Source organism: Pseudoliparis swirei, chromosome 14 (genome assembly GCF_029220125.1).
Source record: "Pseudoliparis swirei isolate HS2019 ecotype Mariana Trench chromosome 14, NWPU_hadal_v1, whole genome shotgun sequence".
Classification (NCBI taxonomy): Eukaryota; Metazoa; Chordata; class Actinopteri; order Perciformes; family Liparidae; genus Pseudoliparis; species Pseudoliparis swirei.
In genome coordinates this window covers 11,678,469-11,696,481 of record NC_079401.1, presented here as the reverse complement: position 1 = coordinate 11,696,481, position 18,013 = coordinate 11,678,469, and the positions used below count along the sequence as shown (strand labels likewise).

Below are 18,013 nucleotides of genomic sequence, written 5' to 3'. Positions count from 1 at the left end.
GATCATAATACTACTGGGTCACCACCTCAGACCCCCAGGGGCATGCAGACAGGAACCAATCAGGGCAGACATAGTGGCCCTGAAGCTCCGCCCACACACCAGGCCCAACTAGATCCTCTGAAACAACATCACATCCAGCTGCTCTGTGAGGTTGAGGTTCAACCCTTGGTGACACCGACAGCCCACCTACCTGCTGTTCACCTGGCTGGAGGCGGAGTTAACCAGATCCGTCATGTCTGATGGGGAGGTGCCTATTGTCATGACAACCAGTTCAGGGTCCAGGATGAAGATCTCCTCCTGGGAGATTTCTGAGACGTAGTTGAGATGTTCCTGAAAAACATGAAGCACAAGTTTCAACCCAACACATGGAGGCTGAAGCTCCACCTGACTCCACCTGGCTCACTGGCTGAAGCTCCACCTGGCTCCACCTGGCTCCACCTGGCTCACTGGCTGAAGCTCCACCTGACTCCACCTGGCTCACTGGCTGAAGCTCCACCTGGCTCCACCTGGCTCACTGGCTGAAGCTCCACCTGTCTCCACCTGGCTCACTGGCTGAAGCCCCACCTGTCTCCACCTGGCTCACTGGCTGAAGCTCCACCTGACTCCACCTGGCTCACTGGCTGAAGCTCCACCTGACTCCACCTGGCTCACTGGCTGAAGCTCCACCTGACTCCACCTGACTCACTGGCTGAAGCTCCACCCAGTGAGTCCAGACGTCTGGAAGCAGCACCTCTGGGTGGAGGACCGTCTTACCTGAGCTCTGTCGATCCTGTAGAAACGATCCGCCGTGGTCGCTGAAGAGACACAGGAGGACTCATCAAGCACTTCATTCAGCGGGAAACCAGCTGGACTAAAGGATCCACCAGGGACCGGACTAAAGGATCCACCAGGGACCGGACTAAAGGATCCACCAGGGACTGGACTAAAGGATCCACCAGTGACCGGACTAAAGGATCCATCAGGGACCGGACTAAATGATCCATCAGGGACCGGACTAAAGGATCCATCAGGGACTGGACTAAAGGATCCATCAGGGACCGGACTAAAGGATCCACCAGGGACTGGACTAAAGGATCCATCAGGGACCGGACTAAAGGATCCACCAGGGACCGGACTAAAGGATCCACCAGGGACTGGACTAAAGGATCCACCAGGGACTGGACTAAAGGATCCACCAGGGACCAGACTAAAGGACCCACTAGGGACCGGACTAAAGGATCCATCAGGGACCGGACTAAAGGATCCACCAGGGACTGGACTAAAGGATCCACCAGGGACCGGACTAAAGGATCCATCAGGGACCGGACTAAAGGATCCACCAGGGACTGGACTAAAGGATCCACCAGGGACCGGACTAAAGGATCCATCAGGGACCGGACTAAAGGATCCATCAGGGACTGGACTAAAGGATCCACCAGGGACCGGACTAAAGGACCCACTAGGGACCGGACTAAAGGATCCACCAGGGACTGGACTAAAGGATCCATCAGGGACCGGACTAAAGGATCCACCAGGGACTGGACTAAAGGATCCATCAGGGACCGGACTAAAGGATCCACCAGGGACCAGACTAAAGGATCCACTAGGGACCGGACTAAAGGATCCACTAGGGACTGGACTAAAGGACCCACTAGGGACCAGACTAAAGGATCCACCAGGGACTGGACTAAAGGATCCACCAGGGACCGGACTAAAGGACCCACTAGGGACCGGACTAAAGGATCCACCAGGGACTGGACTAAAGGATCCATCAGGGACCGGACTAAAGGATCCACCAGGGACTGGACTAAAGGATCCATCAGGGACCGGACTAAAGGATCCACCAGGGACCAGACTAAAGGATCCACTAGGGACCGGACTAAAGGATCCACTAGGGACTGGACTAAAGGACCCACTAGGGACCAGACTAAAGGATCCACCAGGGACTGGACTAAAGGATCCACCAGGGACCGGACTAAAGGATCCACCAGGGACTGGACTAAAGGATCCATCAGGGACCGGACTAAAGGATCCACCAGGGACCAGACTAAAGGATCCACTAGGGACCAGACTAAAGGATCCACCAGGGACCGGACTAAAGGATCCACTAGGGACTGGACTAAAGGATCCACTAGGGACTGGACTAAAGGATCCACTAGGGACTGGACTAAAGGACCCACTAGGGACCAGACTAAAGGATCCACCAGGGACTGGACTAAAGGATCCACCAGGGACCGGACTAAAGGATCCACCAGGGACTGGACTAAAGGATCCATCAGGGACCGGACTAAAGGATCCATCAGGGACTGGACTAAAGGATCCACCAGGGACCGGACTAAAGGACCCACTAGGGACCGGACTAAAGGATCCACCAGGGACCAGACTAAAGGATCCACTAGGGACTGGACTAAAGGACCCACTAGGGACCGGACTAAAGGATCCACCAGGGACCAGACTAAAGGATCCACTAGGGACTGGACCAAAGGACCCACTAGGGACCAGACTAAAGGATCCACCAGGGACCGGACTAAAGGATCCACCAGGGACCGGACTAAAGGACCAACTAGGGACCGGACTAAAGGATCCACCAGGGACCAGACTAAAGGACCCACTAGGGACCGGACTAAAGGATCCACCAGGGACTGGACTAAAGGATCCACCAGGGACCGGACTAAAGGATCCACCAGGGACTGGACTAAAGGACCCACCAGGGACCGGACTAAAGGATCCACCAGGGACTGGACTAAAGGATCCACCAGAGACTGGACTAAAGGACCCACCAGGGACCGGACTAAAGGATCCATCAGGGACCGGACTAAAGGATCCACTAGGGACTGGACTAAAGGATCCACCAGAGACTGGACTAAATGACCCACCAGGGACCGGACTAAAGGATCCACCAGGGACCGGACTAAAGGATCCACTAGGGACCGGACTAAAGGATCCACCAGGGACTGGACTAAAGGACCCACCAGGGACTGGACTAAAGGACCCACCAGGGACCGGACTAAAGGATCCACTAGGGACTGGACTAAAGGATCCACCAGGGACTGGACTAAAGGATCCATCAGGGACTGGACTAAAGGATCCACCAGGGACTGGACTAAAGGATCCACCAGGGACCGGACTAAAGGATCCACCAGGGACTGAACTAAAGGATCCACCAGGGACCGAACTAAAGGATCCATCAGGGACTGGACTAAAGGATCCACCAGGGACCGGACTAAAGGACCCACTAGGGACTGGACTAAAGGATCCACCAGGGACCGGACTAAAGGACCCACTAGGGACCGGACTAAAGGATCCACCAGGGACTGGACTAAAGGATCCACCAGGGACCGGAATAAAGGATCCATCAGGGACTGGACTAAAGGATCCACCAGGGACCGGACTAAAGGATCCACTAGGGACTGGACTAAAGGATCCACCAGGGACCGGACTAAAGGACCCACTAGGGACCGGACTAAAGGATCCACCAGGGACTGGACTAAAGGATCCATCAGGGACCGGACTAAAGGATCCAACAGGGACTGGACTAAAGAATCCATCAGGGACCGGACTAAAGAATCCACTAGGGACCGGACTAAAGGATCCACTAGGGACTGGACTAAAGGATCCACCAGGGACTGGACTAAAGGATCCACCAGGGACTAATGGATCCACCAGGGACTGGACTAAAGGATCCACCAGGGACTAGACTAAAGGATCCACCAGGGACTGGACTAATGGATCCACCAGGGACTGGACTAAGGGATCTACCAGGGAATGGACTAAAGGATCCACCAGGGACTGGACTAAAGGATCCATCAGGGACCGGACTAAAGGATCCACCATGGACTAATGGATCCACCAGGGACCGGACTAAAGGATCCACCATGGACTGGACTAAAGGATCCACCAGGGACCGGACTAAAGGATCCACCAGGGACTGGACTAAAGGATCCACCAGAGACTGTACTAAAGGATCCACCAGGGACCAGACTAAAGGATCCACCAGGGACCGGACTAAGGGATCCACCAAGGACTGGACTAAAGGATCCACCAGGGACCGGACTAAGGGATCCACCAAGGACTGGACTAAAGGACCCACCAGGGACCGGACTAAAGGATCCACCAGGGACTGGACTAAGGGATCCACCAGGGACTGGACTAAAGGATCCACCAGGGACCAGACTAAGGGATCCACCAAGGACTGGACTAAAGGACCCACCAGGGACCGGACTAAAGGATCCACCAGGGACTGGACTAAGGGATCCACCAGGGACTGGACTAAAGGACCCACCAGGGACCGGACTAAAGGATCCATCAGGGACCGGACTAAAGGATCCACCAGGGACCGGACTAAAGGATCCACCAGGAACCGGACTAAAGGATCCACCAGGGACTGGACTAAGGGATCCATCAGGGACCGGACTAAAGGATCCACCAGGGACTGGACTAAGGGACCCACTAGGGACCGGACTAAGGGATCCATCAGGGACCGGACTAAAGGATCCACCAGGGACTGGACTAAGGGACCCACTAGGGACCGGACTAAAGGATCCATCAGGGACCGGACTAAAGGATCCATCAGGGACCGGACTAAAGGATCCACCAGGGACTGGACTAAGGGACTCAACCCGATGCTGTGGAGTCAGGACCAACGGTCGTAGGACATGAACACATTACTCACAGTCCAGGAAACACCAGCGTGGAGAGAACCTCTGAGAGGAAAGACTCTGGGGCCTGGTGGCCTCCTCCTGTAGGACCAACAGAGGGACACTTAGAACCTCCTCATAGAGAGACACTTAGAACCACCTCACAGAGGGACACTTAGAACCTCCTCACAGAGGAACACTTAGAACCTCCTCACAAAGGAACACTTAGAACCACCCCATAGAGAGACACTTAGAACCACCTCACAGAGGGACACTTAGAACCTCCTCACAGAGGAACACTTAGAACCTCCTCACAAAGGAACACTTAGAACCTCCTCACAGAGGAACACTTAGAACCTCCTCACAAAGGAACACTTAGAACCTCCTCACAGAGGAACACTTAGAACCACCTCACAGAGAGACACTTAGAACCACCTCATAGAGAGACACTTAGAACCACCTCACAGAGGGACACTTAGAACCTCCTCACAGAGGAACACTTAGAACCTCCTCACAGAGAGACACTTAGAACCACCTCACAGAGGGACACTTAGAACCTCCTCACAGAGGGACACTTAGAACCTCCTCACAGAGGAACACTTATGTGAATCAGGTTCTACGTGAATCAGGTTCTACGCGAATCAGGTTCTACGTGAATCAGGTTCTACATGCAGTAGGTTCTACGTGCAGCAGGTTCTATGTGAATTAGGTTCTACATGCAGCAGGTTCTACGTGCAGCAGGTTCTACGTGAATCAGGTTCTACGTGAATCAGTTTCTACGTGCAGCAGGTTCTACGTGCAGCAGGTTCTACGTGCAGCAGGTACTACGTGAATCAGGTTCTACGTGCAGTAGGTCCTATGTGAATCAGGTATTACGTGAATCAGGTTCTACGTGCAGTAGGTCCTACGTGAATCAGGTTCTACGTGCAGTAGGTCCTATGTGAATCAGGTTATACGTGCAGTAGGTCCTATGTGAATCAGGTTCTACGTGCAGTAGGTCCTACGTGAATCAGGTTCTACGTGAATCAGGTTCTACGTGAATCAGGTTCTACGTGAATCAGGTTCTACGTGAATCAGGTACTACGTGAATCAGGTTCTACGTGCAGTAGGTCCTACGTAAATCAGGTTCTACGTGAATCAGGTACTACGTGAATCAGGTTCTATGTGAATCAGGTACTACGTGAATCAGGTACTACGTGAATCAGGTTCTACGTGAATCAGGTTCAACGTGAATCAGGTTCTACGTGAATCAGGTTCTACGTGAATCAGGTTCAACGTGAATCAGGTTCAACGTGAATCAGGTTCTACGTGAATCAGGTTCTACGTAAATCAGGTTCAACGTGAATCAGGTTCTACGTGAATCAGGTTCTACGTGAATCAGGTACTACGTGAATCAGGTTCTACGTGAATCAGGTTCTATGTGCAGTAGGTCCTACGTGAATCAGGTTCTACGTGAATCAGGTTCTACGTGCAGTAGGTTCTACGTGAATCAGGTTCTACTTGCAGTAGGTCCTACGTGAATCAGGTTCTACGTGCAGTAGGTCCTACGTGAATCAGGTTCTACGTGAATCAGGTTCTCCGTCCTCTTACCTCCTGGAGGTGCTGGATGTGGTCTCTGCAGGTCTCCAAGTCGCTGTCTCCAGGAACCACGATGAGCCCCAGAGGAACCGCTGCAGAGGAACAAGACCATTAGCCAGCAGCTCTCTGGTGTCTCAGGCTCTGCTGGGGCCCCGAGGTCCAACACGGGGCCCCGGAGACTCTGATGTGTCCGGGGGTTTGGACCTATAGAAATATAACTATATATATATGTTAATATATATGTATATATATTTCTATGTATGATGAGCAACACACAGAACCAACAGAAGCTTATAGTTTAGTGTTGGCATTATTGTGAAAGGCAACAGCGCCCCCTGGTGTCAGAGACGTGTCTGACTTCCTGTCCGAGAGCAGGCCCTCCTTCATGTGGTCTCCTGAGGTCACATGACCCAACTGACCTGGGACCTGTCGCTCCTCCTCCACTGAGCTGGGTCACGTGACCCGGGTAACAGACACACTCACATGCGTGTCGCAGCTGGTCCTTGTCATCGTGCAAAGCCTCGTAGTCCAGCATGCTGATCCTGTTGACCCGGATCCTGAGGCTCTCTGGGACCGGCTGCTCACTGGCACACAGACATGAGAAGCCATGAACGCCGCCCCAAGGCACCAAGGCACCAAGGCCCCAAGGCACCAAGGCACCAAGGCACCAAGGTACGCCGCCCCAAGGCACCAAGGCACCAAGGCACCAAGGCACCAAGGCACACACACACACACACACACGCGCACGCACACACACACACACACTTCAAACTCTCTCCTGAATGTCTGGATTCTCATTGATTCTCTACATGTTTCCCAGGCTTTTCTTGGAGGTTCTGGTTCTGGAGGATGGAGAGAGATGGAGGAGGATGGAGAGAGATGGAGGAAGATGGAGAGAGATGGAGGAAGATGGAGAGAGATGGAGGAAGATGGAGAGAGATGGAGGATGGAGAGAGATGGAGGAGGATGGAGAGAGATGGAGGAGGATGGAGAGAGATGGAGGATGGAGAGAGATGGAGGAAGATGGAGAGAGATAGAGGATGGAGAGAGATGGAGGAGGATGGAGAGAGATGGAGGATGGAGAGAGATGGAGGAAGATGGAGAGAGATAGAGGATGGAGAGAGATGGAGGATGGAGAGAGATGGAGGAGGATGGAGAGAGATGGAGGAAGGAGAGAGATGGAGGAAGATGGAGAGAGATGGAGGATGGAGAGAGATGGAGGATGGAGAGATGGAGGATGGAGAGAGATGGAGGATGGAGAGAGAGATGGAGGATGGAGAGATGGAGGATGGAGAGAGATGGAGGATGGAGAGATGGAGGATGGAGAGAGATGGAGGATGGAGAGATGGAGACAGAAGATGGAGAGATGGAGGATGGAGAGATGGAGGAAGATGGAGAGATGGAGGAGAGAGATGGAGGATGGAGGAGATGGAGAGATGGAGGATGGAGAGAGATGGAGGATGGAGAGAGATGGAGGAAGATGGAGAGAGATGGAGGATGGAGAGAGATGGAGGAAGATGGAGAGAGATGGAGGATGGAGAGAGATGGAGGATGGAGAGAGATGGAGGAAGATGGAGGAAGGAGAGAGATGGAGGAAGGAGAGAGATGGAGGATGGAGAGAGATGGAGGAAGGAGAGAGATGGAGGAAGGAGAGAGATGGAGGATGGAGAGAGATGGAGGAAGGAGAGAGATGGAGGAAGGAGAGAGATGGAGGATGGAGAGAGATGGAGGAAGGAGAGATGGAGGATGGAGAGAGATGGAGGAAGGAGAGAGATGGAGGATGGAGAGAGATGGGTGGAGCAGTGAAACAGGACCGTCTGGTGAAGAGGAGCTCAGCCTAAAGGAGCTCTCAGTGTACTGGTCTACATTCAGACCCTCAAGCCTAGAGAGAGAAGAAGGAGATGAGGTTCCTCTAGGAGCCTTAGAGATAGAGGAAGGAGATGAGGTTCCTCTAGGAGCCCTAGAGATAGAGGAAGGAGATGAGGTTCCTCTGTAGGAGCCTTAGAGATAGAGGAAGGAGATGAGGTTCCTCTAGGAGCCTTAGAGATAGAGTAAGGAGATGAGGTTCCTCTAGGAGCCTTAGAGATAGAGGAAGGAGATGAGGTTCCTCTCGGAGCCTTAGAGATAGAGGAAGGAGATGAGGTTCCTCTAGGAGCCTTAGAGATAGAGGAAGGAGATGAGGTTCCTCTAGGAGCCTTAGAGATAGAGGAAGGAGATGAGGTTCCTCTAGGAGCCTTATAGGAAGGAGATGAGGTTCCTCTAGGAGCCTTAGAGGAAGGCGATGAGGTTCCTCTAGGAGCCTTAGAGGAAGGAGATGAGGTTCCTCTAGGAGCCTTAGAGGAAGGAGATGAGGTTCCTCTAGGAGCCTTAGAGGAAGGCGATGAGGTTCCTCTAGGAGCCTTAGAGGAAGGAGATGAGGTTCCTCTAGGAGCCTTAGAGGAAGGAGATGAGGTTCCTCTAGGAGCCTTAGAGGAAGGAGATGAGGTTCCTCTAGGAGCCTTAGAGGAAGGCGATGAGGTTCCTCTAGGAGCCTTAGAGGAAGGAGATGAGGTTCCTCTAGGAGCCTTAGAGGAAGGAGATGAGGTTCCTCTAGGAGCCTTAGAGGAAGGAGATGAGGTTCCTCTAGGAGCCTTAGAGGAAGGAGATGAGGTTCCTCTAGGAGCCTTAGAGGCTGAGCCTCTCTGAGGACCCACCAGAGAGGTCCTGGTGAACCCGATGACCTCGATGAATCCGTCATCGTGGCGTTGAGGTTCAAAGTCGTGATGTTCACCGGGGGTCCCCCAAGGCGTGGTACCGGCGCAGTACCTGAAGAACGAACACACACACACAGTCATCAGAACCACAGAGCTGCTCCAGTTCACACCACTAGGTGTCGCTCTAAGCTCAGCAGAGTGTTTTGAGTAGTAATTAGTATGTTGAGTATTTTGAATATTTTGTGTATTTTGTGTATTTTGAGCTACATCTCATGGATCCTATGAGACCACATCAACAATCTGAGCAGATAACTTGACATGATATTGTTGGTTGTTATTAACATCCCTACTTTGTTTTGTGCTGCTCTATGTTCTGCTCTATGTGTTGCTCTATGTGCTGCTCTGTGTGCTGCTCTATGTGCTGCTCTGTGTGCTGCTCTGTGTGCTGCTCTGTGTGTTGCTCTGTGTTCTCCTCTATGTGCTGCTCTGTGTGCTCCTCTATGTGTTGCTCTGTGTTCTGCTCTGTGTTCTCCTCTATGTGCTGCTCTGTGTTCTGCTCTGTGTGCTCCTCTATGTGCTGCTCTATGTGTTGCTCTGTGTGCTCCTCTATGTGCTGCTCTGTGTTCTGCTCTGTGTGCTCCTCTATGTGTTGCTCTGTGTTCTGCTCTGTGTTCTCCTCTATGTGCTGCTCTATGTGCTGCTCTGTGTGCTCCTCTATGTGCTGCTCTGTGTGCTGCTCTGTGTGCTCCTCTATGTGCTGCTCTGTGTGCTGCTCTGTGTTCTCCTCTATGTGCTGCTCTGTGTTCTGCTCTGTGTGCCCCTCTATGTGTTGCTCTGTGTTCTCCTCTATGTGCTTCTCTGTGTGCTGCTCTATGTATTGCTCTGTGTGCTCCTCTATGTGCTGCTCTGTGTTCTGCTCTGTGTGCTCCTCTATGTGCTGCTCTGTGTGCTGCTCTGTGTGTTGCTCTGTGTTCTCCTCTATGTGCTGCTCTGTGTTCTGCTCTGTGTGCTCCTCTATGTGTTGCTCTGTGTTCTGCTCTGTGTTCTCCTCTATGTGCTGCTCTATGTGCTGCTCTATGTGCTGCTCTGTGTGCTGCTATATGTGCTGCTCTGTGTGCTGCTCTGTGTGTTGCTCTGTGTGCTCCTCTATTTGCTGCTCTGTGTGCTGCTCTGTGTGCTCCTCTATGTGTTGCTCTGTGTTCTGCTCTGTGTTCTCCTCTATGTGCTGCTCTGTGTTCTGCTCTGTGTGCTCCTCTATTTGCTGCTCTGTGTGCTGCTCTGTGTTCTGCTCTGTGTTCTCCTCTATGTGCTGCTCTGTGTTCTGCTCTATGTGCTGCTCTGTGTTCTGCTCTGTGTGCTCCTCTATGTGCTGCTCTGTGTGCTGCTCTATGTGTTGCTCTGTGTGATTGGTACTCTGAGGTGCTGCTGGGTGATGTAGAGGAGCAGCATCACCTGGGGATGTTGAGGAAGACCAGGCACTGCAGCTTCAAGTCCTGGACCTTTGAGGTCAGGTCTGTCCCGTCACACTGGGGGGGGGGGAGATGGAGTGAGAGAGAGAGAGAGAGAGAGAGAGAGAGAGAGAGAGAGAGAGAGAGAGAGAGAGAGAGAGAGAGAGAGGAATGGAGTGAGTGTGAGAGAGAGGAATGGAGTGAGTGTGAGAGAGAGAGAGAGAGAGAGAGTAATGGAGTGAGTGTGTCGTCTGTAAAGACAGACTACTGGATGGACAGATGCTCACCACCACTTTGATGTGCTTAGACAAGTCTTTAGAGGTCCTCATCAGGAAGTCTGAGAAGGCTGTCTGTAGGAGAGAGAGAGAGAGAGAGAGAGAGAGACAGAGAGACAGAGAGAGAGAGAGAGAGAGAGAGAGAGAGAGATTTTTTTTTGATTTTTGAAAAACACTTTATTTCACATTTTCTCAGCTTTTACATAGCTTCTTAAAAATAAAGTGCTTTAAAAAATTAAGTTGTTAAAAATAAAAAAACACCACAACCAAAAATAAAACATTAAAAACAAATAAAACATGTTTTACCTCATAAAAAGTGGTGCAAACTCCAGCTCCTCTTCCACCACAGAGCAAACAATACCTTTAAAACACCAGCGTTGTTTAAAAGCATCCAGGTCTCCAATGTGTTTATAAAATCTGAACTCCAACCAGAGTCTGGCTCTGATGTTGCAGAGCCACACTGCCTTGGCCTCCTGCCCCTCTCTGTTTTCCACCCGGGACTTCTTTGTTAAATATATGGCCATTTTGGCTTCGCCGGATAAAAAATTAAGGAGCTGCCATTTTTCTTTTTCCGTCTTTTCGTAGGCAGCTCCCATGATAAAAACCTTCTCTGTAAAAGCCACATTAAAAAGACTAAAAACCAATGTTAAAAGAGCGAAGAAACTCAAAAGTCTCTTACACTCGTTAAAAACATGGTAAATAGTCTCCCGGAGGTCACAGAAGGGGCACTGGCTCAGGACAGCGGGATTGATTACCGAAATAAAAGCGTTGGACGCGACAGCACCGTGTAAAATCCGCCACTGGAGGTCAGCGGTCCTTTTCTTCAGGGGAGGCTTGTATAGGACCCCCACTGCGGGTCAGGCCTCCATGCCCAAGTCTCTCTGACCACACAGTGGGCGGTCTGTTGCACAGTCTGGACCTGTTGATGCTCTTCACGAGGTTAAAATACAAAGTCTTCTTGTCTGCTTTGTTCAGTGTGCAGTTTTCTACGTGGCTCGTTCTTAGCAGGGGCGGTGAGTCCCCCTAGCCCCGGGCTGAGGGAGATGTCTGGGAAGGGGTCTGCAGGGGCCGGCTCTGTTCTCTGCTGGCTGTAGTCGTTGAGGAGGCTCCTCTCCAACCCGGTCAGCCTCTGCCTCCACAGCTCCAGGAGCCTCCTCGCCACCCGGTCGGAATGCATCCCCAGCAGGGAGCCCAGGGCCGGGGGGTCGCTCAGCGTCGGCCCCACTGCATCCACCAACTGCTGCAGGAAAGGGTCTTTGTTCGCAGCAGCGCCCCGTTAGTCCAGGGTGACGCTGCTGCTAATGTCCAGTCGTGCATTATAAATTAATGGTTCTCTCAACAACCAGAACAGAGAGTCAGACTGTGGGCACCTTCGTGCTTAAAAGGGCCCACGACTTAAAAACACCCTGATAAAAAGGAGGCAGCCCACTTAACTTTAAAATGCTGGAGTCTATTAAAAACAGAGCAGTATCCAGCCCCAGGTTGTCAGCACGCCTGAGGATGCAGCTGGCCACGCCTCGCCACACTAAAACCCCGGACTCGTTAAAAACTTCTGTACAAACTGTAATCTAAAAGAGGGCGTCCGGCTGGCCAGGGGGACAAGGCCCTGTTCCTCCTCTCTGGCTAAAACAGCACCCCTGTGGCACCCAGTGTAGACCCTCCCAAAAGAAATCCACCATCTTCTTTTGTATGTTGGCTAAGAAGCCCGAGGGAGGGTCTAAAACTGTCAACCTGTGCCACAGTTGGGATGCAATAAGATTGTTTAAAACCAGTACTCTACCTTTAAAAGACATCTGGGGGAGCAGCCACTTCCACTTGGAAAGTTTCCCCTCTATCTTCTCTGTGACGCCCTCCCAGTTCTTCTGGACCATGCTCGGTTTCCCCAGGTATATTCCTAAATATTTAAAACCGTCCGTCTTCCATATGAGTTTTTGTGGAAGAACCGGGAGGCCGCTACGCCACTCCCCCACAGCGAGGGCTTCGCTTTTCTTCCAGTTCACCCACGCTGATGATGCCGTGTTAAAATCATGTACTATTTGATTTAAAAGGCTAGAGCGTATTTTAATGAGGAGGGGCTCGAGGGAGAGTGCGTAGAGCATCCCGGACATCCCAGTATTTTTTGTAAAATTCAGCGGGGAGGCCGTCGATTCCGGGGGCGCGCCCTCCCTGCATTCCCTGCAGGGCAGCTTTCAGCTCTTGGGGGGTTATGGGTCTGTCGAGCTCCTCATTAGTCTCCTCGGAGACCTGAGGCAGCTCCCCACAGAGCCCCTCCGTCGACTCTCCCTCCTCCCTATACTCAGTGGCATAAAGGGAGGAGTAAAACCCCACCGCTCGCTTCCGGATCTGGCTTGGCTCCACAACCGACTGCCCTGCGTCCGTCAGCAGTGAGTGGATCACTCGCCCCTGCCCACTACTCTTCTCCAGGCCGAAGAAGCTAGAGGGAGTGTCCATCTCCGCGATGGTCTGGAATCGACCTGACCAGTGCGCCTTGCACTTTACTTGAACAGGTCGGCGAGAGCCGCCTTTTTACTTTTGAGGACTTCAATATGTCCTCGATCTCCTGTGGACTCGCTTAAACTTTCTAGGTCCACTATCTCAGTCTCCAGGTCCTTCATAGATCTGGTGACGTCTCTAGTGACGTTGAAAGTGTGCTGCTGACAAAGGAGCTTAATTTCTACCTTACCACGGTCCCACCACTGCCTAAGATTATTAAAATCACTCTTCCTCAGCCTAAAAATGCCCCAAAAATAAAACAACACCTCTCTAAAATTCCTATCGAAAGTTAAAACTGTATTAAAATGCCAATATGCGCTCCTAGGTAAAAAATTCCTAATAAAAACATGACATAAAACCAAAGAGTGATCAGTAAAACCAGCCGGAACAATGCTGCACATTTTAAAAATATTAAAATGGTGCTTAACAACATAAATACGGTCTAACCTGGCTGAGGAGATCCTTCCTCCCTAACGTGGGACCATGTGTACTGTCGGCAGTCCGGATGCATCCTTCTCCACACGTCCACCAGACCATGAGAATGGACCAGCCTCCTCAGCACCTGCTGTGAAGCTGGATGTGGCTCTGTGTGGTTTCTGTCATTAAAATCATCCTCTGTGCAGTTAAATCCCCAAGAATGAATAATCCTCCGAGGCACAGTCATTTAAAACATCATTAACTTTGGATAAACACAGCTGCCTCTCTGTCCCAGTTGTTGGAGCATAGATATTTATAAAAACCACGTTAAAAAGGTCGAACCGTGCTTTCACAAAGAACAGCCTCCCCTCCACGATGTGTTTGACCTCCAGTGACCGAGGGCTGAAGGCCCTGGAGAAGAGGAAGCCCACTCCTCCGCTGAGGTTGGTGTTGTGGCTCAGGAGGACTTCCCCCCCCCACTCCCTCCTCCAGTCCGCCTCGTTGGTGCTGTCGCTGTGCGTCTCTTGTAAGAAGAGAACATCGTTGGCCTTCATCTTGTTAAATTCATAAATTGATGTTCTCTTCTTACTGTCCCTCGCTCCATTTACGTTTAAAACTCCGACTCTGAATGTGTTCATTAAAAGAAAAGAGTTTTAAAAAACAAATAAAACTTAAAACCAACAAATCAAATAAAACACACATTGGAGCTTCCACCTCCCCTGCTGGATGCACTCCTTTACTTTGGGCAAAAACTTTTTGATCCTAAAACCTCTTGTCTGTCTAATTTTTTCCCTCATGTGGAAATGGCACGAGTGTACAAAGGCCACGATGTCAGGAAGTGATCCTTGACCTCTACTTTTTTTTCCCTTTGTTTTGTGCAGAAACAGCCTGATCTCATCATCTGTGTACAGCTTTGCGTCTGACTATTTGTTAAAAACAGAGGAGAGTCGCTGTCCTCTGACCCTCCTCGTCACTACTGTCCTCCACCGCCCCGCCCCTGACTCCTCCTCCTCACTTCCACCCTGCTGGCCTTGGCCTCGCTGCCGCGCCTGGCCACTCTTCTTTCTCTTTGAGGCTCCTTTCTGCCCCTGCTTCCTCCTCGTCCATCTCCACCTGCTCCGCCTCCTCCCCTGCACCGTCCTCCTCCACCTCTTCGCCTCCCCCACCTGTCCTACCCCTCAATGGGCTTCTCGCCACCCCTGTCCTCGTCTTTTTTTCCTTTTCCTCCTCTTTCTCACTTTCCTCATTATTCTCCACCCCACTCCCCACTTCCACCTCTAAGCCCGTGCCACCATCACCACCACCACCATCACCAATATTAAATTTTTTTTTTTAATCTTTTTTTTTTTTCCCCTTCTTTCTTGTTTTCTTTCCTCCTCCCCACTTCCCACCTCACCCCCAGCCTCTACCCCACTGCTCTTGGCAGATCCCCCCACATCCCCTCCATTTTTTGGGTCCGCTTTTCCTTCTTTTCCTTTCCTCTCACCGCTCCCGACTCCACCCACAGCCTGCCTTTCACTGCCCTGTCCAGCCTCCCCACCCTCATCCCCACCCTCACCACCCTTGCCCGCATCACCCCCATCACTCACTCCCTCATTCATACCCACCACATGTGTGTCGGGTGCAGCAGCAGTGACGCCGCCGCGCCTCCGTTGGAATCGGCGGCGCGCCGCAGCACCGCCCGCCCCGCGGCGCCTCCTCAAAGACGCCGCCGCGAGCCCCGCGGCAGCGGCAGCCGCCTCACCTGCTGTTCCCCACGCTGGTATAGCGCGTCGTGACCCGCGGACGGACCCGAGCCGCCCGGACCAGCTGGCGCAGGGTCGCCTCGCCGAGCAGACCGCGGTGTGCCCCTCCTCCCGCAATGAAAGCACTTCATCGCCGATGAAGACGCGAGACGTTATAATTAACATCATCTACTCTGACGCTGAAGCGCAGGTTTAACTCCGCGCCCGGTCGTTGAGTATCATATAAACCGATCTACGGTAACTCATGATATGCTTCATCGAGCTCTCCTTGAACCCGGCGAGATCTCTCTCATCGGGAGACCAGCTTTCCGTGCGGGAGAGCTCTCTGCTGAGAAACTCATCGGAGATGAGCGGAGGGACGTTTGACACGAGGACTCTGGTGGACGGCTGGTCCAGCGGAAACACCTGTACAAACAAATCTCCCACCGAGAGACCCTCCTCTACCACGCGGCTCACCTTCCCCACCTGATCCAGGAAGATCACGACCGAGCCGTTCATCTTGGCGGCGGACTTCACGCTGCTGAACCCGACTTTCTTCCCGACTGCCCGAGCCAATTCCTCCACGCCGCACGAGGAGTCACCGGAGATCTTCATCCCGTGTCTCCTCGTGAGCAGCGGGGGGGGAATCGGGGCAAACATTCCGCCACGCCCCGAGCCCGGTGAGGCACCGGCAGCGGGAAGACACCCAGAGAAAAACCCAAATAACCACCAAACAAATTAAACTACTGTGAAACCCAACTAATAAACCACATAAACTAAATACACACAACTATGAAAGAACAGAAAAGAGAGAAACACACAGACAACGCTCCGCAGCTCCCAAACACACACCCTGTCGCTCTGACGCTCAGCGTGAACTGAGAGAGAGAGAGAGAGAGAGAGACAGAGAGACAGACAGAGAGACAGAGAGACAGAGCGAGAGACAGAGAGAGAGAGACAGAGAGACAGACAGAGAGACAGACAGAGAGAGAGACAGAGAGACAGAGAGAGCGAGAGACAGAGAGAGAGACAGACAGAGAGACAGAGAGACAGAGCGAGAGACAGAGAGAGCGAGAGACAGAGAGAGAGAGAGCGAGAGACAGACAGAGAGAGACAGAGAGAGAGACAGAGAGAGAGACAGAGAGACAGAGAGAGAGAGAGACAGAGAGAGAGAGACAGAGCCAGAGAGAGAGAGCGAGAGAGAGGTCAGCAGGTTGTCTCAGAGCCCCTGAGAAGAGCTCCATCTCATTGATGCGCTCTAGCGCCCTCTAGGGGAAGAGCTGCGTAACACAGTGAGGGAACCAGGGCCAGGCTGTGAGCACGTGGCCCGACAGAGCATCACCTCCACACAGCCCAGAGGCTCCTCCTCTGTGGCCCTCCTGAAGGGCCCTCAGGGGCCTTTGGGCTGGGTCCTGATCTGTTCATTCAAGCTCACCCCGGCATAGAACATCTTATTCCTGAAACGACTGTTGAACTTCTCCGGGTTGGCTTCTGCAACAGAGACAAAGAGAACAGACGACGTGTCCATCAACCAGACGGGTAGAGCAGAGGGGGAGCAGGAGCCGCTCTGGAAGTCTGGAGAGCACCTCTGGACTCGTGGAACTCGAGCGTCACGTGGGCATCAAAGCCCAGACTGAAGTAGTTGTTGAAGACGTCTAGAAGAAGCTGAGAGAGCACACACACACACACACACACACACACACACATCAGTATGAGGACGTCATGCACACACACACACACACATCAGTATGAGGACGTCATGCACACACACACACACATCAGTATGAGGACATCATGCACACACACACACACATCAGTATGAGGACGTCATGCACACACACACACACACACACACATCAGTATGAGGACATCATACACACACACACACACGCATCAGTATGAGGACGTCATGCACACACACACACACACACACATCAGTATGAGGACGTCATGCACACACACACACACACACACATCAGTATGAGGACGTCATGCACACACACACACACACATCAGTATGAGGACATCATGCACACACACACACATCAGTATGAGGACATCATGCACACACACACACACATCAGTATGAGGACATCATGCACACACACACACACATCAGTATGAGGACGTCATGCACACACACACACACATCAGTATGAGGACGTCATGCACACACACACACATCAGTATGAGGACGTCATGCACACACACACATCAGTATGAGGACATCATGCACACACACACACATCAGTATGAGGACGTCATGCACACACACTCACACATCAGTATGAGGACATCATGCACACACACACACACATCAGTATGAGGACGTCATGCACACACACACACACACATCAGTATGAGGACGTCATGCACACACACACACACATCAGTATGAGGACGTCATGCACACACACACATCAGTATGAGGACGTCATGCACACACACTCACACATCAGTATGAGGACGTCATGCACACACACACACACACACACATCAGTATGAGGACATCATGCACACACACACACACACACATCAGTATGAGGAGATCATACACACACACACACACATCAGAATGAGGACATCATACACACACACACACACACATCAGTATGAGGACGTCATGCACACACACACACAAACATCAGTATGAGGACATCATGCACACACACACATCAGTATGAGGACGTCATGCACACACACACACACACACACATCAGTATGAGGACATCATGCACACACACACACATCAGTATGAGGACATCATGC

The 18,013-nt window shown here is 52.0% G+C and overlaps 1 protein-coding gene across 1 annotated transcript in view; it reads right to left on the bottom strand.

Annotated features, from left to right (window-relative positions):
* Positions 1-18,013, bottom strand: part of LOC130204220 (diacylglycerol kinase zeta-like) — a 103,431-nt gene that overhangs the window by 40,883 nt on the left and 44,535 nt on the right. Inside the window, exons 17-26 of the mRNA XM_056430765.1 lie at positions 16,831-16,909; positions 16,680-16,735; positions 10,623-10,685; positions 10,340-10,413; positions 8,888-8,999; positions 6,678-6,774; positions 6,207-6,286; positions 4,652-4,751; positions 754-794; positions 191-330 (exon numbers count right to left, since the gene is read on the bottom strand). Of these exons, the coding sequence (XP_056286740.1) occupies positions 191-330; positions 754-794; positions 4,652-4,751; positions 6,207-6,286; positions 6,678-6,774; positions 8,888-8,999; positions 10,340-10,413; positions 10,623-10,685; positions 16,680-16,735; positions 16,831-16,909 (842 nt within the window). The remainder of the gene's footprint in view (positions 1-190; positions 331-753; positions 795-4,651; positions 4,752-6,206; positions 6,287-6,677; positions 6,775-8,887; positions 9,000-10,339; positions 10,414-10,622; positions 10,686-16,679; positions 16,736-16,830; positions 16,910-18,013) is intronic.